This window comes from Phyllobates terribilis, unplaced genomic scaffold (assembly GCF_046119375.1).
Source record: "Phyllobates terribilis strain yellow unplaced genomic scaffold, ASM4611937v1 Scaffold_2__4_contigs__length_985480577, whole genome shotgun sequence".
In the NCBI taxonomy this organism is placed as follows: Eukaryota; Metazoa; Chordata; class Amphibia; order Anura; family Dendrobatidae; genus Phyllobates; species Phyllobates terribilis.
Window position 1 is genome coordinate 880273619 of NW_027362762.1, and position 22039 is coordinate 880295657.

At 45.9% G+C, this 22039-nt stretch overlaps 1 protein-coding gene across 1 annotated transcript in view; it reads right to left on the minus strand.

Annotated features, from left to right (window-relative positions):
• The window catches only part of CRYBG3 (crystallin beta-gamma domain containing 3), a 193545-nt gene that overhangs the window by 24385 nt on the left and 147121 nt on the right, over positions 1-22039 (minus strand). Inside the window, exon 18 of the mRNA XM_073668174.1 lies at positions 19723-19862. Within this exon, the coding sequence (XP_073524275.1) occupies positions 19723-19862 (140 nt within the window). The remainder of the gene's footprint in view (positions 1-19722; positions 19863-22039) is intronic.

Below are 22039 nucleotides of genomic sequence, written 5' to 3' on the forward strand. Positions count from 1 at the left end.
GGGGGTTAAACTGCGATCTGAGCTAGCTCCTACTGCTGCAATTAGCTCTACTGTACACATGCCAATATGGCTTAAATGCACCCCCATAAGGTGCAGTAGGGGCTGGCGCTTGCCAAGGTTTGCAGGCTGCTGTTCTTGGTCCTTTTTCCAATATAAAAATGTATTATCTCCAAGTCTATCATCAGGATCGGCTGCAGACAAGGTGCCCTATCTAATATCAGTGTGAGGAGAGGGTTAGATTACACGCAGGTGGTGAAACTTCAGGAAAGGTGCCTTTGGGAAGAGCAGAAGCACACAAGACATAAGCCCTAATATTTTACAGCGTATGTTTGTCATTAGTCTGTCCCTGATGTATGCTCCTAGGATATATAATCTCCAGAGAAGGAAGCAGAAATAGATATGTAGCAGTCAGCGCTTTCTCTTCACTGCCTGACAGGTACATATGTTCTTACCACAGGTAACAATTCTTATACGTATGGATCAGGAAGGTGTTATATCAAGGTTGCATGTTAAATCTTCATAGAAACTACATGCATTATAAAAATATAGAGAGCGATCACTGTATGCTTGTTTTTTCTTTACATAGGACTGCAGGAAAAAACTTGTGTATTATCACAAAGTGTCTTCAGACATAATACAATTAGAAAAGAAGTATCTAGTGTAATATAGACAAGGTCACTCATCCCACCGCAATACTGTACTAACATGTGAACTTCTACTGCCCACACTGTTCTAGAAATCAATTATCAGCCATGGTGGAAAATGGGCTCAGAAGTTCATGACTGGTGGCTTAAAAGGCGAAATCTCTGCGAAGACTTCAAAGATAATCATCTTTTCCCATGAGGACGCATGGCTGGAAGTCATCCAGAGATCACGCAGCTTGACTATGAGCTATAGCAGCGAGGTTGGCACGTGCCTGCGCATAAGGACCCATATTCACCAGATTACATGGGAACAGAGTTCTTCAGTCGTCCTCTCCTGTCAAGTTGTTACAAATTAGCCATTGCTTACTTGCTTCTGATTTGGGAGAAGTTGGGCGATACACTAAAAATTGCCACCATTAGGGTAGGATCACACGAGCGTCTAAAAATCATCCAGAAAAGTGGGGCGATTTTTTTCTCACTTGTCATCAGTATACAATCCATGTTGTTATTCAGCAGTTATTAATCACTTACAGGATCATTTATAGTTTTCCATGTTAAAGAATTGCAATGTATTTGTAAATATCGGATGTTATACTGCGGCTCCTTAGGCATCCATTTTCTTTTACGCACCCATAGACTTGAATGGGTGAGTCTCATCCGATTTATGGAACAAACTACAACACGCTGCAATTTTTTTCAAACTTAGATTCTGTCAGTTAAAATAATTGCTCATTTGCACCAATGAATTACATTGGTCCGAGTGCTGTCTACTTTTTCCACCGACAGCATTTGGATAGAAAATACGGTCGTGTGAACGAGTCCTTCGAGTATGTTCTTAGGAACTGCTGTGGATTTCCCATCCGGATTTTCAGATCAAAAATCCAAGTGGATGAGATTGTAAATCTAATCCAGACGTTTTCAGCCAATAAATTTACTTTTTTTTAATTTGTAGTGAAGTGGTCATGGATTTGTTGGCAATTTTTTCCCAATGGGAAATGGAACGCTTCTTCTTTTAGATTATTTTTCATGAGTATTAAACAGCAAAAGTCCAGAATAAAGGATCTAACATTCCTCAAACATTAAAAATAAAACCACAAAAAAAGCAACGAAACGTTACTCATCATCCTATGCTGGTACCTAGATGACCTTTGTACACCTGACTCAGTGATATATGACCACTGCAGCTAATCACAAGTGACAATTATGTCTTCGCTGGAGTTTAGGTTTTTTTAGGCAGCACCAAGAGAATATGACCTGGGCATCACCCAATCGAAAATATGGCATCCCATAGATCCAATAGCAGTTTGTGTCTTCATAACCATAGCTATTCCACAACTTTATACTGTATGACTTTTGTGTGCTATAGATTACTATGCTTTGCTTCTATAGTGCCATCATATTCCTCAGCCAGAGGAAACCCACAGAAACACGGGGAGAACATACAAACTCCTTGCAGATGTTGTCCTTGGTGGGACTTGAACCCAGGACCCCAGAGCAGCAATGGACCAGTGCTAACCACCGAGCCACCGTGCTGCCCATAGATGTTAGTACAGCGGTTTGTAGAATAGTTTACTAGACATAACTGCAAACAAGTACTATCTAGTGGCATGCTCGTCCTGAAGCCAGAGCTTACATTTTTATGCAAGTGATGAATATATTAAGTAAAACTATAACTAAACATGTAAATATTTGAGATTTTAGGCAAATTGGAGATAATTTGTATAATTTGCAAACACTCAGTGATTGACATAAAATCTCATGTGAAGGTCTTCAGTCAAGTTTGTTTTCCATTAGTCATAAATTTCGGTAATGTATTTAATCTGCTGTCACTACAGATAAATGTGTCCTGACATACTGGTACATGATGTGCTGATTTCACTTACTTTTCACTGTAAGACTAAATTAAGGCCACAGGAAAGGATGACTTCAATTTTACTGTCAGAGGATGGTTTGCCAACAAGGTAAAATGTTATCAAAAGTCAAAACTTTAATATCAAACTGAGGTCATTATAATGATCCACTGTAATAACAGCTTTTTGACAAATACATGTAATCATCTGCTCAGAAATATTTCAATGGAGTTCTCAGTGTTTGCACAAAAACAAAAAAAATGCTTGACGTCAGCATAGAATGTGATCATAGTGTCCCTCACCTCTCCTGGATCAAGCGTCAGATCTAGCATCTTCCTCCGACTCTCTATTCCTCTGTGTGTTGGAATCCCAGCACGCACTTCTGACTTCTAGCACGCACCTCTGACAAGCCCTATAGGCCGGCTCAGGTGGCGGGTCACCACTTGAGTATTCAGGTAGTTGTCATTTATGCCATTACTGTGGACTGTTTCTTAATTTCTGGTTTCCTTCTTCACTTAAGAAATTCAACCCAGCTACATCGCTGAGTACTCTGCTCTACTATGGACCAGTTCTGCCTTGGACTAGTGACAACCCAGCGCTGTTACATTGCTGGGCTAACTCTGCTGTACCGCTGACAGCATTGCATTGGAGACAATGATGTGCCCAGCTTCATTATATCGCTGAGTCAATTTTACTATTGTCAGCTCTGAATAAGACTCTGTGGCAAACTCAGCTCTGCTATATCACAGAATCAACTCTGCAATCAGTTCTGCATTGGACTATGTGACAAAATCAGCTTGGCTTCATCAGTTCTTCATCAGAGTCTCCACTGCTTCCTTGCGTCACGTCTGCTGCCATTTGCTTAACTCTGCTTCATCTGATCCCTTGATTCCAGGTTCATACTCTTGATGCCGTTTTGTCAGATCAGCTTCAGTTGCTCCATCCGGATATCCCTGCTACATAACTGCTCATCCAGACCAGGAGTCTCAACAGGTGAGACATAAAACATAGTTTACAACGTATGTTCTGCATTTGTTCCTCAAGAGCAAAACTCACGGACCAATATATCAAGTGTGCTCTATTACGCCACCCACAATAAGCCATAGTAGATAGCTGGTAAAAACTTTTGTGGACTTATCCCAACTATGAGCTACCAGATCAGCTATCTATTTAAAGGGCTAGCATGTAACATTACATCTCCCATTGGGTGGCCACTGCTCCTGTAGACTATAACACAGAGGTTCTAGTACTGGCAGGAGCGGACACATACCCTGCGCAATAACAATATGTAGGTCCTTTGTAGTCGAATAGTTTATCATAATGCATAATTCCACATGTTTTGGAGGTGGAAGTGGCTTCCTTACATCTTGGGCCCCTGTGCGATTGCACAGTTTTCACCAATAGTCTGTGTCCGCTCTTGGCAATGGGTCCCGCACTTAACTTATCTGGAGATAGCCCCTTCCATCGTGAATTGAAAATCAATTCCCAGCTATTTACAGTTGAAAAAGTATGGCTGTTACTTGTTTATACAAAACTAATTGTTTCAATGCATGATAAGTGATGCTTATGGTGTTGCCGAATATCTCCATTAGTTGAAATGCTCTGAAAAATGTTAAGGAGAACTTCTCAGTAAACTCATGCTGCCCTTATACTGTGGCCAAGCCATTTTTTGTCTAGTGTTATTTGTTGACGTTTATTCATCTAAAAATCTGGCGTATATGATATCACTCCAGGAGGGGGGACTGAAATACATTTGCAACAATTTTTGCAACTGTTGTAAAAGTTACAAATGATAAATTAGGAGAAAACATCAGGAAAACCCTAAGCCAGAGCCAAAGTGGCAAATTAAAAAAACAAAAAACAGGCAAACACATATAAAATAAACTTTAAAAAAGGTGCAAATGTAAAGATGAATTTGATGCACACCAATAAGACGCAAAATGGCAAAGATTTTGCAAAAATCAGGAGCAAATGCAATAATGAATCAGGCCCAAAGTTTTAGGCCAGTCTCCATGCATGGACCACACATCCAAGTACAGACTGATGTGCAGACTTGTTGTGAGTTTCCTGACCCGAACTCAACAGCCCTACAGTGGGGGAAATAACGACGAAGGTGTTACGCCGAAACGCGCGTCGGGGTAGGCGCCACACGTTTTTGGTAAAGTATATGGATATGAGCATATTCAATGCTAATATAGGGACCAGCCGGCATGTCGGCGATATTTTAGTTGTGATCCATAAAATTACTTATACAGACCCTGCGTAATGCACACGCCCGGGCTGAGCGGCGTGTGCGTGTGATTGTAGTGATTCCACTGTACCGTACCGGAGAGTGCCTGGAGGGGCGTAACTAAGTGTCTGCCCGATCCGACCAAGATCGCACGACGGCATACGACGCCAGTGCACCAGGGAGGAACCGAGCAGAGGTACCAGGGTCTACTCCAGGTCAGACTCCGGACACGGCTGTTGGCCCACACCGGGGAATACAGGAACTGGAAGGTTTAGGCTGGCACACTGGTATGCAGACGGGGAGGTACTGGCAGGTACAACAGGTTGGAGCACAGAGAGGATAGAACCCAGTACAGAAGCGGTATACAAACACAGCAGGTTGAGAGCAAGACGAGGCCGCCAGGAGCGGAGCAAAGAGTCAGAGCAGAGCGAGGCTGCTGGAGCAGCGAGCAAAGGGTCTGAGAAGAGCGAGACTGCCAGAGCAGCGAGCAAGAGGGAGCAGGGCGAGGCTGCCGGAGCAGCGAGCAAAGGGTCAGAGCAGAGTAGGACTGCCGGAGCAGCGAGCAAAGGGTCAGAGCAGAGTAGGACTGCCGGAGCAGTGAGCAAAGGGTCAGAGCAGAGTAGGACTGCCGGAGCAGCGAGCAAAGGGTCAGAGCAGAGCGAGACTGCCGGAGCAGTGAGCAAAGGGTAAGAGAGCAGAACGAGACTGCCGGAGCAGCGAGCAAAGGGTAAGAGAGCAGAACGAGACTGCCGGAGCAGTGAGAAAGAAGGAGCAGAGCGAGACTGCTGGAGCAGTGAGAAAGAAGGAGAGAGCAGAACGAGACTGCCGGAGCAGTGAGAAAGAGGGAGCTGAGCGAGACTGCCGGAGCAGTGAGGTAAAGGGAGAGAGCAGAACGAGACTGCCGGAGCAGTGAGAAAGAGCAGAGCAGGACGAGACCGCCTGGAGCGGTGAGCAAGAGCAGAGCAGGACGAGACCGCCTGGAGCGGTGAGCAAGAGCAGAGCAGGACGAGACCGCCTGGAGCGGTGAGCAAGAGCAGAGCAGGACGAGACCGCCTGGAGCGGTGAGCAAGAGCAGAGCAGGACGAGACCGCCTGGAGCGGTGAGCAAGAGAAGAGCAGGACGAGACCGCCTGGAGCGGTGAGCAAGAGCAGAGCAGGACGAGACCGCCTGGAGCGGTGAGCAAGAGCAGAGCAGGACGAGACCGCCTGGAGCGGTGAGCAAGAGCAGAGCAGAACGAGGCCGCCTGGAGCGGTGAGCAAGAGCAGAGCAGGACGAGGCCGCCTGGAGCGGAGAGCAAGGCAGAGCAGGGGGGACAGGGCTCTGTTCACATGGAACAGACAGGAAGGGAAAGGCAGAGCCAGATACCCACAGGGTACTTGCAGAGAAGTAGCGAGTGGACCACAAACTCACAAACGGGAGTACAGAGACAACAAGCAGGAGTTAGGTACGAGTTCAGACTCTGCAGAAAAAGGAAAGGAACGGACATAGAGAAAAAACAGGTAAAAGATAGGAGAGTTCAGACTGGAACTGAGTGTACGGAGGAGACCGACACTGCAGCGGAATACAGGAGCGGGTCTGGGAATACGGCCCCCAGAGAGGCGGGACGAACAGGCAAGGAGCGTGTTCAGACAGGACAGACAAGATACAGGAGCAGGTCTAGGTAATCGGCCCCTAGAAGGCGGGAGGAACAGGCTAGGAGCGTGTTCAGACGGGCCTGGAAATACAGCCTCCAGGATAGGCAGACAAGAGGCAAGGAACGTGTACAGACTGCAGGTTAGGGTACACAGATAGGACACAGTACAGACATGGGAACAGATACTGCAAGACAGGTAACATAGACAGGACCTGGCATGTCAGAGACAAAAGCCAACTGACAGGGCAAGATGCTCAGGCAGGGATTGATTGGAGCAGCTGGGTTAAATACCAGGTGACAGACAGCAATAGGCTGAGGACGCACAAGGGGTGTGACCCACAGCAGGTACAAAAAGCAGGAAGTGATCGGGCGCCGCCCTTAAGCAGCAGAAACAGACACAAACAGACAGCATGGAGGGAAGCCAGAGAGACATTCTCAAGTGCGCGCTCTTGCACAGTGGGAGATGGACCACTATGCAAAGACGCCGCCAGGTATGTTACAGTACCCCCCCCCCCTTACGCCCCCTCTTCTTCAGGCCTGCCAGAATCTACCGCAGGGAATTCGAGGGCCAATCCTTCACTTCAAGGAGATCACTTCCACTGTCCACAGGAAAAACTGGTCTCATCTGGTTAGCTAGGATGCTACCTCCTATCCAGCCTTCCTCAGCAACAGACGAAACGGGTGGAGTACCAGGAACAGCACACAAGGAAGTCTCTCTCCACATATTTTCAGGTGGCACCCCAGAGGGTACAGGAGACAACTGGAAGTCCTCCAGCGGGTTGGAGGGGAGCAGAGACTTGGGGGTAATCTCTGCTTCGAGGTACATCTTGTCAAACTCACAGGAAGAAATAGACGGGTTATCAGGTACAGGGTGAGAAAAAGCCACTATCTCTTTGTTATCTGGTGGTACCCCGGAGGATTCAGGAAACAACTGAAGGACCTCCGCCGGGTCAGAAGAGTGCAGAGGCTCGGGGAAAATATCTGCTTCAGAGTACACTAGGTCGGACACACTGGACGAAGCAGGCGAGGTATCGGGTGCCGAGTATAGGAAAGTCTCTGTCCATTCACCACCAGGTGGCACCCCGAAGGGTTCTGGAGACAACTGGAGGTCCTCCGCCTGATCGGAGGGGTGTAGAGACTCCGGAGTAACCTCTGCTTCGGAGTACACTAGGTTGGACTCACTGGACGAAGCGAGCAAGGTATCAGGTACAGAGTATAGGAGAGTCTCTGTCCTTTCGCTACCAGGTAGCACCCCGAAGGGCTCAGGAGACAACTGGAGGTCCTCCGCCTGGTCGGAGGGGTGAAGAGACTCATGGGTAACCTCTGCTTCGGAGTACACTAGGTCGGACTCACTGGATGAAGCAGCCAAGGTATCAGGTACCGAGTATAGGAAAGTCTCTGTCCATTCGCTACCAGGTAGCACCCCGAAGGGTTCAGGAGACAACTGGAGATCCTCCGCCTGATCGGAGGGGTGTAGAGACTCGGGGGTAAGCTCTGCTTCGGAGAACACCAGGTCGGACTCACTGGACAAAGCGGGCGAGGTATCAGGTGCAGAGTATAGGGAAGTCTCTCTCCAATTGTCATCAAGTGGTATCCCGGGGGATTCAGGAGGCAACAGGGGGTCCTCCGGTGTGGATTCTGGGTGGGCAGCAGTCTCTTCGGGCAGGAGAACTGGTGCACTACCCACGCACATTACCCGTTGGGGCTTCTCCGGGATACAGGGAGATGAAGCTTCAGTAGGGACTTCAAGGTTGGGATCAGGAGGTCTCAGGGAGGACAGACCCTGGCGTGACGGCTTGCCTCTACGTCTAGAACGTCTGGACTGCCTCTTGAGGTTGGGAGAAGAATTCCGGAGAGTGTAGTCACCCTGTGAGGATTCTGGATGGGCAGTAGTCTCATTGAGCTGGAGGACTATTGCGCTACCCACACACATTACCCATCGGGGCTGCTCCGGGATACTGGGAAGTGAAGCTTCAGCAGGAACCTCCGGGTTAGGATCATCGAAGACCATTAGAAAGGCCACCAGGAAGGCCATTATGTCCAGGACGATAGGATCCTGTGCGTCCCATAGGGGGATGATCCAATTCAAGGCATCACCCGCTAGGTAAGACATCATGAATCCCACCTTAACCTGATCTGTGGGAAAACATAGAGGGTAGAACTTGAAGTGTAGCATGCATTGCTCCACAAATGCACGACTCTGTCTTGGATCCCCATAGTAACGTGGCGGATCCGCAGGAACGAGAGCTGATAGATCCATCTGAACGGGTGCGTAATTCGCCTGGAACTCAGATAAGGAAAAAAAAATGTATTTATTTATTTTTAATGCACGTATTCGCTGGAAAACGTCTCAGAGAGCGAAGGCCGTGGGGCTCAACGGGAACCATGGCCTGAGCATGCTGTAATGCACACGCCCGGGCTGAGCGGCGTGTGAGTGTGATTGTAGTGATTCCACTGTACCGTACCGGAGAGTGCCTGTAGGGGCGTAACTAAGTGTCTGCCCGATCCGACCAAGATCGCACGACGGCATACGACGCCAGTGCACCAGGGAGAAACCGAGCAGAGGTACCAGGGTCTACTCCAGGTCAGACTCCGGACACGGCTGTTGGCCCACACCGGGGAATACAGGAACTGGAAGGTTTAGGCTGGCACACTGGTATGCAGACGGGGAGGTACTGGCAGGTACAACAGGTTGGAGCACAGAGAGGATAGAACCCAGTACAGACTGGGACTTCTGGAACAGAACCGCAGAAGCGGTATACAAACACAGCAGGTTGAGAGCAAGACGAGGCCGCCAGGAGCGGAGCAAAGAGTCAGAGCAGAGCGAGGCTGCTGGAGCAGCGAGCAAAGGGTCTGAGCAGAGCGAGACTGCCGGAGCAGCGAGCAAAGGGTAAGAGCAGGGTAGGACTGCCGGAGCAGTGAGCAAGAGGAAACAGCGAGACTGCCGGAGCAGCGGGCAAAGGGTCAGAGCAAACTACTGGAGCAGCAATCTAGAGGGAGCAGGGCGAGACTGCCGGAGCAGCGAGCAAAGGGTCAGAGCAGAGTAGGACTGCCGGAGCAGCGAGCAAAGGGTCAGAGCAGAGTAGGACTGCCGGAGCAGCGAGCAAAGGGTCAGAGCAGAGTAGGACTGCCGGAGCAGCGAGCAAAGGGTCAGAGCAGAGCGAGACTGCCGGAGCAGCGAGCAAAGGGTAAGAGAGCAGAACGAGACTGCCGGAGCAGTGAGAAAGAAGGAGCAGAGCGAGACTGCTGGAGCAGTGAGAAAGAAGGAGAGAGCAGAACGAGACTGCCGGAGCAGTGAGAAAGAGGGAGCTGAGCGAGACTGCCGGAGCAGTAAGGTAAAGGGAGAGAGCAGAACGAGACTGCCGGAGCAGTGAGAAAGATCAGAGCAGGAAGAGACCGCCTGGAGCGGTGAGCAAGAGCATAGCAGGACGAGACCGCCTGGAGCGGTGAGCAAGAGCAGAGCAGGGCGAGACCGCCTGGAGCGGTGAGCAAGAGCAGAGCAGGACGAGACCGCCTGGAGCGGTGAGCAAGAGCAGAGCAGGACGAGACCGCCTGGAGCGGTGAGCAAGAGCAGAGCAGGACGAGACCGCCTGGAGCGGTGAGCAAGAGCAGAGCAGAACGAGGCCGCCTGGAGCGGTGAGCAAGAGCAGAGCAGGACGAGGCCGCTTGGAGCGGAGAGCAAGGCAGAGCAGGGGGGACAGGGCTCTGTTCACACGGAACAGACAGGAAGGGAAAGGCAGAGCCAGATACCCACAGGGTACTTGCAGAGAAGTAGCGAGTGGACCACAAACTCACAAACGGGAGTACAGAGACAACAAGCAGGAGTTAGGTACGAGTTCAGACTCTGCAGAAAAAGGAAAGGAACGGACATAGAGAAAAAACAGGTAAAAGATAGGAGAGTTCAGACTGGAACTGAGTGTACGGAGGAGACCGACACTGCAGCGGAATACAGGAGCGGGTCTGGGAATACAGCCCCCAGAAAGGCGGGACGAACAGGCAAGGAGCGTGTTCAGACAGGACAGACAAGATACAGGAGCAGATCTAGGTAATCGGCCCCTAGAAGACGGGAGGAACAGGCTAGGAGCGTGTTCAGACGGGCCTGGAAATACAGCCTCCAGGATAGGCAGACAAGAGGCAAGGAACGTGTACAGACTGCAGGTTAGGGTACACAGATAGGACACAGTACAGACATGGGAACAGATACTGCAAGACAGGTAACATAGACAGAACCTGGCATGTCAGAGACAAAAGCCAACTGACAGGGCAAGATGCTCAGGCAGGGATTGATTGGAGCAGCTGGGTTAAATACCAGGTGACAGACAGCAATAGGCTGAGGACGCACAAGGGGTGTGACCCACAGCAGGTACAAAAAGCAGGAAGTGATCGGGGGCCGCCCTTAAGCAGCAGAAACAGACACAAACAGACAGCATGGAGGGAAGCCAGAGAGACATTCTCAAGTGCGCGCTCTTGCACAGTGGGAGATGGACCACTATGCAAAGACGCCGCCAGGTATGTTACACCCTGTATCACAATCATTGAAGAATTGTTTGGGTAATTCTGCTATTCTGCCTAATTTTTCTGTATCAAATTGAATATGAATTGTGATTGTATCCCTTCATATGCACTATGTGAATAACTAGGGTGGATGCAATTTTTGGATACTGATGTGCCACAATAATTGCTTTTCGCTATATGCACATAGCAGGTGATATCATATATATGGACATAATATCCATCCCTACTAAGGTTTACCTTTAGCTATATTATGCATTTGCATGGTATTTCATCTATCCAGTATTTTTTGCACTTAGACACTTTTTCTGACTTGAGGTCAGCGATACCAGCTTGGATGTATTATGAAATTATTTATGTATATGGATCCCTTGATATAAATATTAGTTTACTGGTAACAATTTCCATAATTTGAAATGATGTATAATGTTCTTACTATCTGGCTATGGTATTGAGAAATATACTGTTTCATATCATATAGGGACATTGTATTCCCCTTAACATATATGTATATATTTATTGTGTGAGCGTCTCTCTATGCAGTGCCATTGTTTGGCCAAACCATGATTCATTAAAGGTTTTTTAAGTAACTCGATTATCTTTGATCTTTTTGTTCGGTATTCCTCTGCTGGTCTAGTGGGGGAAATAAGAATTTGATCCCTTGCTGTTTTTGTAAGTTTGCCCACTGACAAAGACATGAGCTGTCTATAATTTTAAGGGTAGGTTCATTTTAATATTCAGAGATAGAATATACACCCAAGAAAATCACATTGTATAAATGTATAAAAATTATTTTTTTTGCGTTTTGCAGTGAGAAATAAGTATTTGATCCCTCTGGCAAACAACACTTAATACTTGGTGGCAAAACCCTTGTTGGCAAGCACAGCAGTCAAACGTTTTTTGTAGTTGATGATGAGGTTTGCGCACATGTCAGGAGGAATTTTGGTCCACTCCTCTTTGCAGATCATCTCTAAATCATTCAGATTTTGAGGCTGTCACTTGGCAACTCGGAGCTTCAACTCCCTCCATAAGTTTTCTATGGGATTAAGGTCTGGAGACTGGCTTGGCCACTCCATGACCTTACTGTGCTTCTTTTTGAGCCATTCCTTTGTTGCCTTGGCTGTATGTTTTGGGTCATTGTCTTGATGGAAGACCCAGCCACGACCCATCTTCAATGCTCTTACTGAGGGAAGGAGGTTGCTGGCCAAAATCTCGGGATACATGACCCCATCCATCTTGCCTTCAGTATGGTGCAGTCGTCATATCCCCTTTGCAGAAAAGCACCCTCAAAGTATAATGTTTCTCCCACCATGCTTCACGGTTGGGACAATGTTCTTAGGGTTGTACTCATTCTTCTTCTTCCTCCAAACATGGCGAGTTGAGTTAATGCCAAAGAGCTCAGTTTTTGTCTCATCTGACCACAGCACCTTCTCCCAATAACTCACAGAATCATCCAGGTGTTCATTGGAAAACTTCAGATGGGCCATGTGCCTTCTTGAGCAGGGGGATCTTGCGGGCACTGCAGGATTTTAAACTTTTAAGGCGTAATGTGTTACCAATGGTTTCTTGGTGACGGTGGACCCAGCTGCCTTGAGATCATTAACAAGTTCCCCCTGTGTAGTTTTAGGTTGATCTCTCACCTTCCTCATGATCAAGGATACCCCACGAGGTGAGATTTTGCATGGTACCCCAGATCGATGTTGATTGACAGTCATTTTGTATTTCTTCCATTTCCTTACAATTGCACCAACAGTTGTCTACTTCTTACCCAGCGTCTTACTTGGTTTTGTAGCCCATTCCAGCTTTGTGCAGGTCTATGATCTTGTCCCTGACATCCTTAGTCTGTGGACAGGAGTCTTTGATACAGGTGACTATGTATGACAGCTGTCTTTAATGCAGGTAACGAGTTGATTAGGAGCGTCTAACTTGTCTGTAGGAGCCAGAACTCATAACGGTTTGTAGGGGATCAAATACTTATTTCTCACTGCAAAATGCAAAAAAAGTATCTAATTTATACAATGTGATTTTCTTGATTTTTTGGGGGGATATTCTATCTCTCAATGTTAAAATTAACCTACCCTTAAAATTATAGACTGTTCATGTCTTTGTCAGTGGGCAAATGAACAAAAATAGCAAGGGATCAAATACTTATTTCCCCCACTGTATAGGCATATACGAGGCTATGAGGCCAAGAGTACTGCGGCCAGTCCATAAATTGTGGTCTGTACGCGGACTGTGAAACATGGATGTGTGAAAACGGCCTTGTTTCATAGAAATCATAGTATTAAAAAGAGGCTCCCCTCTGATTTTTCCTTAGCTACAATTGGGGAACATAAAAGACCTGTCAATCAAGCGAATTCAAAGTTGCAAAATCCAGTACAGCCGCTCCTAAATATACAGCTATGGCAGAAATTAAGAGACCACTGCAAAATTTTCAGTTTCTCTGATTTTTCTCTTTATAGGTATATTTTTGAGTAAAATGTACATTGTTGTTTTAGTCTATAAACTACTGACAACATGTCTCCGAAATGCAAAGCTAAAAATTTTGTATTTATTTTCAGCAAATGATAAAGCGTCAAAATACTAAAAAAGAAACAGTGCTTTCAGACCTCAAGTTACTCATGTTTCAACTCAGGAAGAGTTCAGAAATCAATATTTGGCGGACTAACCATGATTTTTAATCACAGCTTTCATGCGTCTTGGCATGCTTTCCACCAGTCTTCCCATGCTTTCCAATAGAAAACTGTTCAGTGGTCTCTTCATTTTTGCCAGAGCTGTATAGTCTGCTCAATCTTATAAATCTCACAACATCTCTGTCTGCAAAACACAAGAGCACTAACGTCTCCCTTCTCCAGACTACTAGCTGGTATGTAGGTTACCAACACAGTCTGCACCCTCAGTCTTCCCCTAGGCTACCTTAATAAATACCACAGTGATTAAAATACAGACGCCATACAAATACATGCATTATCTATGACATTGAAAAATTGATGTAAAAATAACAATCTTGTGCTTTTCTCAGACATCTTCACTAAAAAAACATTACAATGGCTCCCAGCAATCTGGCTTCCAGAAAACGAGTGCAACAGCATTCTATGGTTGCTGGCTACAAGTGTGACAAGTGGCGCCGAAGAGACAGGTGCAGTCACCTGAGCAAGAGCAGCTGAGCGATCCATTAATTTATTGGGCTGGTGCTTAAAAAAGGAGACCCTGGCATGCACTTTAGTACATTATATGCCAAATACATGCCAAGCCACAGACAAAGGACATTCCCTTAATCCGTAAGACTTCTGCCAAATCATAAATGTTTATAAGCAGAATAAAACTTAACATAGGACCGCATTAAATTCCCCAAGCCTCCTTCCATCATACATTGTTACTACTAACTGCATCTTACCTGTGTGTGATGATTGGGAATAATTGATTAAAGAAATAAAGAGATGTGCATGGAAGTCTTCGATGGATAACTATGGAGCATATGGTAGATGCATTGGAAAGTGAAATGCATGATCTCTAGGTCTATCTCCGAGGTTTCCATAATTGATTTGTTTCCAAGATAAATGAGAGCGAATACATATTAATTCAGGACATTGGTAGGCTTCCCCAGGTCCTATACTGACTGATATGACAAACATTATTAAATAATTTACATGACTAAAAACATCTTTTAGAGGATTTTCCCTGGGATAAAAGGATTACTAGAGTCCCATTAATTAGTTAATAGAATGTGACTTTCATATGACTTGTGTCTATGTGATACTTAGGTAAGAAGATGCTGCTTACACTGCTGTCCACCATGCCTTTCTGATATAATACTGGAGATACCAGGAGTGCGGAGGTCAGAAATGGCTGCTTACACCTCCCTCCACCTTGTCTAACCTCATACTCGACACACCAGGGGTGCTGAGGTAAGAAGAGCCTGCTCTGCTCGCACTGCTATCAAACATTGCGATTCTGACATAATACTGGAGATACCATTTGTGCTGAGGTAAGATGTGGCTGCTCAAACTGCTATCGATCATGTCTTTACGATCTTATACTTGATATACCAGACATGCAGAGGTAAAAATTGGCTGCTCATACTGCTATCCACTCTGTATTTCTGATCTTATATTGGATATATCAAAAGTGCTGAGGCAAGAAGAGGCTGCTCACACTGCTGTCCACCCTGTCTATCTAATCTAATACTGAACATACCAAAAGTGCTGAGGTCAGAAGAGGCTGCTCACACTGCTGTTCACCCAGCCTTTTTAATCTAACACTGAAGAAACCAGGGATGCTGAGGTAAGGTAAATAGAGGCTGCTCACACTGCTGTCCATCCTGTCATTCTGATCCAATACTGGAGATACCATGGGACCTGAAGTAAGAAGAGGCTGCTCACACTGCTGTCCATATTTCTTTCTGATCTAATACTGGACATAGCAGGAGTACTGAGGAAAGAAAAGGCTGCTCACACTGCTGTCCACTCTGTCTTTCTGATATAATACTGGAGATACCAGGAGTTTTGGGGTAAGAAGAGGCTGCTCACACTGCTTTCCACCTTGTGTATCCGAACTAATACTGGAGATATCAAGGGTGCTGAGGCAAGAAGAGGCCGCTCACACTGCTTTCTACTATGTCCTTCTGATCTAATACTGGAAATACAAGGAGTGCTAAGGTAAGAAGAGGCTGCTCACACTGCTGTCCACCATGTCTTTCTGATCTAATACTAGAGATAACAGGGGTGCTTAGGTAAGAAGAGGCTGTTCACACTGCTATCCACCATGTCATTTTGAATGACAATACATGGTATAGGTTATCTCCAGGTCACAGTAAAAAACAAGTCCCATTGGATATGTTCATAGGCTCCTGTCCCATCCCAGACATTTTTGTCAGTAACAAGGCGGTAGCCATTTTAATTCTATAGTGACTCCCTAGACAAAATGTTTGAGATTTGCTAATTGAAAGTATTTAGGAATTTTTTTATTTGATATTTTGTTTAGTTGTTCATCCATTTCTAATCCTGGAGAACCTATTCAAAGTCACTGCTGCAATGTATAGAAGATATCATATAAATGGCCATAGGGAAAAATCTGCAATTTTATGAAAATATTGATGTATTACAAAGTTCTTTTCAGAGCTGAAAAGTATTTTTTAATGACACAAAAGACTTCTATGAAATAGAATGGCTGTCACACAACAATCCTGTCAAGCTCACAAGAAGACACAAGAATAATCTCAGTAAGTGACACACGCAAGAATGTGCAAACAGGCGGCTCCAAATTCCAGCACTAAAGACGTTCAACATTTCCTTTCACAAATTGTTTAATTTGGAGGTGGAAAGTAACGTGTGTTTGAGTGTCAGAGTGTGACAGAAACTCCCTGCAAATATAACACATAGTTCTGCAAGGGCTGCACCTCGTGAGGGGACTGTGAGTATCATTCTCCCATGGGGCAAAACGCTCATTACCCTGGAAAGAACAAGAACTCCAGTGGAACAAATGAAGGGTTATTGCAAGTAAGTCACAAAAAGTCAGACCCAGTCAGATTTGAGACCCACTTGTCAGGGTTGTGGTGCCCTAAGGGTCACAATACTACCCCATTCACCTGTATTACTCTATGGTGTAGAAATGGTACATGGCAATCTTTGGCCACATGACCTGTGTAACAGGCAAAGAAGCTGTGTAGCACCAACCTTAGACAAAGAATATGGCAGGAAAATTAAAATCCTACTGCGGAATCATTGCAACCAACAACAGACCAGACCATATCTAATGTGCCATTGATGGATATGGAGGGTTAATATGGGGATGCACCACAGTAGTGGTCATATCAGCCTGCTCCCATACAGCGAGGACGTCCAAGAATAGAAAACTATATAGAATATACCTATACCTATATGTATATATATACTGTACATATGTACACATAGATAGAAGTGCAAAGATAGAGATAGATATTTTTATTTATTTATTTATTTTACTCTCTTATATAGCGCCATTAATTCCACAATGCTTTACAGACATTATCAGCGCTGTCCCCATCGGGGCTCGCAATCTACATTCCCTATCAGGATGTCTTTGTAGTGTGGGGCGAAACCGGAGAACCCGGAGGAAACCCACGCAAACACGCGGAGAACTTTCAAATAGATGATAAATACATAGATAGATAAACAGATAGTTAGAATAGTATAGTATATGCAATTCTTTAAAGGGAATGTGTCATTAGAAAACAAACTATTGTTTAAATCAGGTTTTTACATCATTTACTAAAAAATATATATATAATTTTAATTTTCCATATCAGTATCTATAATAAAAATATCTTGCAATCTTCCCACTGGTTGCTAACCCTATTATTAGCCTTATACTTCCTGTTCTTTTCAACAGCCACATGGATATTAGCAAGAATAGACAAGCTCTGACTCACTGATTTATACAGGAGAGCTTTATAGGTGTGCTCTGGTCTGGTCAAGGTCATTGTGAAGGGAGGAGGAGGAGGTGAGGTGTGACATAGCCTATTGTGAATGCTAGATTTTGTGTTATCTAGATAAAACAGAATTCATCATATTTCCCCTATCTCATTCAACCCCTCAAAAGACCTATCCATCAAAGTCAATGGCTGTCCACTCTCCCCAGTCCTGCAAGCTCGCTGCCTCGGGGTAACCCTTGACTCTGATCGCTCCTTCAAACAATATATCCAAGCCCTTTCCACTTCCTGCCGACTCCAACTCAAAGATATCTCCCGGATCCGCACATTCCTCAACCATGAATCTGCAAAAACACTAGAGCACGCCCTCATCATCTCCCGCCTCGACTACTGCAACCTGCTGCTCTGTGGCCTCCCCTCTAACACTCTCGCACATTTCCAATCTATCCTAAACTCTGCTGCCCGACTAATCCACCTGTCCCCCCACTATTCCCCGGCCTCTCCTCTCTGTCAATCCCTTCACTAGCTCCCCATTGCCCAGAGACTTCAGTTCAAAACCCTAACCATGGCATACAAAGCCATCCACAACCTGTCTCCTCCATATATCTGTGACCTAGTCTACCGTTACATACCTACACGCAACCTCCGATCCTCACAAGATCTCCTTCTCTGCTCCCCTCTTATCTCATCTTACCACAATCGCATACAAGATTTCTCCCGTGCATCCCCCCCTACTCTGGAACTCTGTATCCCAACATATCAGGCTCTCGTCTACCGTGGAAACCTTCAAAAGAAACCTGAAGACCCACCTCTTCCGACAAGCCTACAACCTGCAGTAACCCCTCGCTCCACCATACCGCTGCAAGACCAGCTCTACCCTCACCTACTGTATCCTCACCCATCCCTTGTAGACTATGAGCCCTCGCGGGCAGGGTCCTCGCTCCTCCTGTACCAGTCGGTGACTTGTATTGTTCAAAGATTATTGTACCTGTTTTATATTATATATACTTCTTTTTACATGTTAAGCGCCATGGAATAAATGGCGATATAATAATAAATAATCATAATAATAATCTACTTTTTATAGAGGTATTATTAGTCATTGTACAGGAGGAGGGGAGCTGTGATATCATCTATTGTGAATGGTTGATCCTGTGTTATCTACTGTATATAGAGGTGTTATAAGTCATTGTACCGGAGGGGGAGGAGGTGATCTGTAACATCACCTGTTAACAATGGGAGATCCTGTGTTATCTACTGTATATAGAGGTGTTATCTGTTATTATCTTGCCTGCACTCATACAATGATAAGCTTGCACTTAACATTAGTGGCCAGTTTGAAAATTGCGCTGCACAAAATGTTGCGCCAGGCCTACAGAAGAGGCGCAGTGGATCCCGTCAGGTAGGAGGAGGTATGCGGGTCAGCTACAACCTTGCACCAGGCCTACAGAAGAGGCACCGGGGATCCCGTCAGGTAGGAGGAGGTACGCAGGGCAGCCACAACTTGCGCCAGGCCTACAGAAGAGGCATTGGTGATCCAGTCAGGTAGGAGGAGGTATGTGGAGCAGCCACAACCTTGCGCCAGGCCTACAGAAGAGGCACCGGGGATCCTATCAGGTAGGAGGAGGTATGCGGGGCAGCCACAACCTTGCGCCAGGCCTACAGAAGAAGCACCGGGGATTCTATCAGGTAGGAGCAGGTACGCGGGGCTGCCACAACCTTGCGCCAGGCCTACAGAAGAGGAGTCGGGGATCTGATCAGGTAGGAGAAGGTATGCGGAGCAGCCACAACCTTGCGCCAGGCCTACAGAAGAAGCCCCGGGGATCCTATCAGATAGGAGGAGCTACGCGTGGCAGCCAGAACCTAGAGCCAGGCCTACAGAAGAGGCACCGGGGATCCTGTCAGGTAGGAGGAGGTATGCGGGGCAGCCATAACCTTGCGCCAGGCCTACAGAAGAGGCGTTGGGGATCCTATCAGGTAGGAGGAGGTACGCGTGGCAGCCACAACCTTGAGCCAGGCCTACAGAAGAGGCACCGGGGACCCTGTCAGGTAGGAGGAGGTATGCGGGGCAGCCATAACCTTGCGCCAGGCCTACAGAAGAGGCGTCGGGGATCCTATCAGGTAGGAGGAGGTACGCGGGGCAGCCACAACCTTGCGCCAGGCCTACAAAAGAGGAGCTGTGGATCCCATCAGGTAGGGCTCTCTTTCATCAGCCACAAGCTATTGATATAGCCGAAGGGACTAATGTCATGTAAAGATTTTTGTACAACTCTATCACTTAGCAATTCGCTAATAAGCCTTTTATTAGAAGAACAAACCTATGAGGAGATAATTTTCTTTTGTGATAAAGCCAATGGGAGAATAGCCTGGCTTTTAAAAGAGGTATAATCAGTGTTCTTTTCCATAGACCCTCTAAATCAATTCCAATGATGGCTGATACTTACAGTCCTCTCCTGACCCATACAGACTGGGCATAGAAGTGAAGGTCCTTGCTAAGGACAGAGGTCACAGCGTCTTCAAAGTGCAACTCTCTCCCTTCACACGAGTCCAGGGCAAACAGACTCACAGAAGGTTCAGCAAAGACCTGCAATTAATACAAAAAAATACAATGTTATGGCAAAGCCAACTCATAATAATTATTATCACATAGGTTTCTTAAAGAATTGAGGTTCTGTGGTTTTGCCTGTATAACTATAATTAATTAACAAGAATCTGGGGGCAGCTGCGTCGTGACCCCTGCTTTCTAGAACCTTTGTCTCGTTCTTAATGGGGTTGTCTTAATCAACTTTGCAATTTACCTCTTATTAAAAATCCTCTGTGTTCTCAAAAATGGAGGGATTTTAATTCTATAGTTTACACCTCAGTACCTAGGTTACCGGCCACCTCTGCAGTGGCCAGTCTTCTAGGCAAGGCGCATGTGCTTGTAAGCTGTTATACAGCTGAAGTGCTGCTCTAAAGCTGGTCGAATCTCTGGATCTCACCAACATAACAGCCCTTGCGCCTCTCTGTTACAACAGCAGAATTGTAGGAAGCCCAATTCTGGACAGCAGCTCAGCCGGTCCATACGGTCTATACTCTAGAGCGCATTGCCCCCTGACAAACAGGGAGCCGGGTATCAGAGAAGCGGGTCACTCCTGAAGAACAAACTTCAGCAACCCATGTAAGATAGAAAATAAGCAACCTTTGGTTTTACTGTTCTGTATACCTGAAAGATCTGGTGTCCTAACGTCCTACTTAATATGTTCCCCTATATGAAGTAGACTATTCCTCCAAAATTTGCTTATACTTATTGGAAAGGTCCAGAAAAGATCAAATAAAACAAGCATTACTCCAACATCATCTAGAGTACATTATAATCAGTAGTTATCTATAGGTGTATAAAGGTTCCTATACACATTAGATAACTGTTTGTCGAATGATAGTTAAGCAGACTGTTATCTCTCTTGACTTTCCCATACACAGGAACAATTGACCTCGTCGCCCCCTCCAGACACTTGTCCCTTCCAGACTCCGCCGCTCCAGACACCTATGTCCCCTCCAGACACCTTTGTGCCTTCAAGTCTCCTGTCAATTCCAGACTCTGTTGTCCCCTCTAAACTCCTCTGTCCCCTCCAGGCACCTCTGTCCCCTCCAGACACCTTTGTGCCTTCAAGTCTCTTGTCTCCTCCAGACTCTGCTTTCCCCTCTAAACTCCTCAGTCCCCTCCAGACACCTTTGTGCCTTCAAGTCTCTTGTCTCCTCCAGACTCTGCTTTCCCCTCTAAACTCCTCAGTCCCCTCCAGACACCTGTCCCTTCCAAACTCTGCCACCCCCTCCAGACTCCACCGTCCCCTCCAGACTCTGCCGTCCCCTCTAAACACCTCTGTCCCCTCCAGACACCTCTGTCCCTTCCAGTCTCCTGTCCCCTCTAGACTCCGCCATCCCCTCCAGACTCTGTCGTCCTCTCCGGACTCGCAGTGACCATTTTCTCCATATCTGAGAAAAACTGTCTGGTTATTCTCATCAGAGTTTGATCAGAGTGCTAGCAGTTGTTCTTAGTTGTGCAGATTGTTTAGTTCACAGAAGATTTATTATACTGCATACAACTCTGAAAATATAAGATCTGTATTACTTTTAATTCTCTAGATACAAACAAAATGTTTCCAATTCAGTGACAGCAAACAGAGATCTTGCAAAGGGATTACAATATAAAGTATAAGGCTGTGTGCACACATTCAGGATTTGCAGCAGAAAATTCTACTGCAAATCTTGATGTGTTGGCAGGAAAAACGTTGCATAAAATACACGTGTTTTTTTACATGCGCTTTTGTTGCCAATTTTTCCCGATTCATTAGTATATTAATATCTGCAGTAAAAACGCTGAAAGAATTGACATTGTGTAAAATTTAATTTGCTGCAAATCTTTCAGGAAAAAATAAGCAACGTGTGCTTGAGAAAGGAACCTCAATCACTTTGCTGGTACTAGCTTTTGCGACAATACGCGTAAAAAACGCAACGTGTGCACATACCCTAATGGGAATTTGCTGAATTTTTAGTTTTTTTTATAAAAAAGTGAACTTTTCAAGAAAAATACAATATAAGGAAAGCATTTAGAGAGATTAATTCTGCTTAATAAACCAAATAGAAAATCACTTGCTTCTTTCCTACACATATTGTAATTCTTACTACTGAATAATTTAGACCAAGTAACTGGGCGGACATGCCGATACCGCTGACTGACGGGTGATATTAGGAAAAGTACATTTAATATTGAGAAACAGA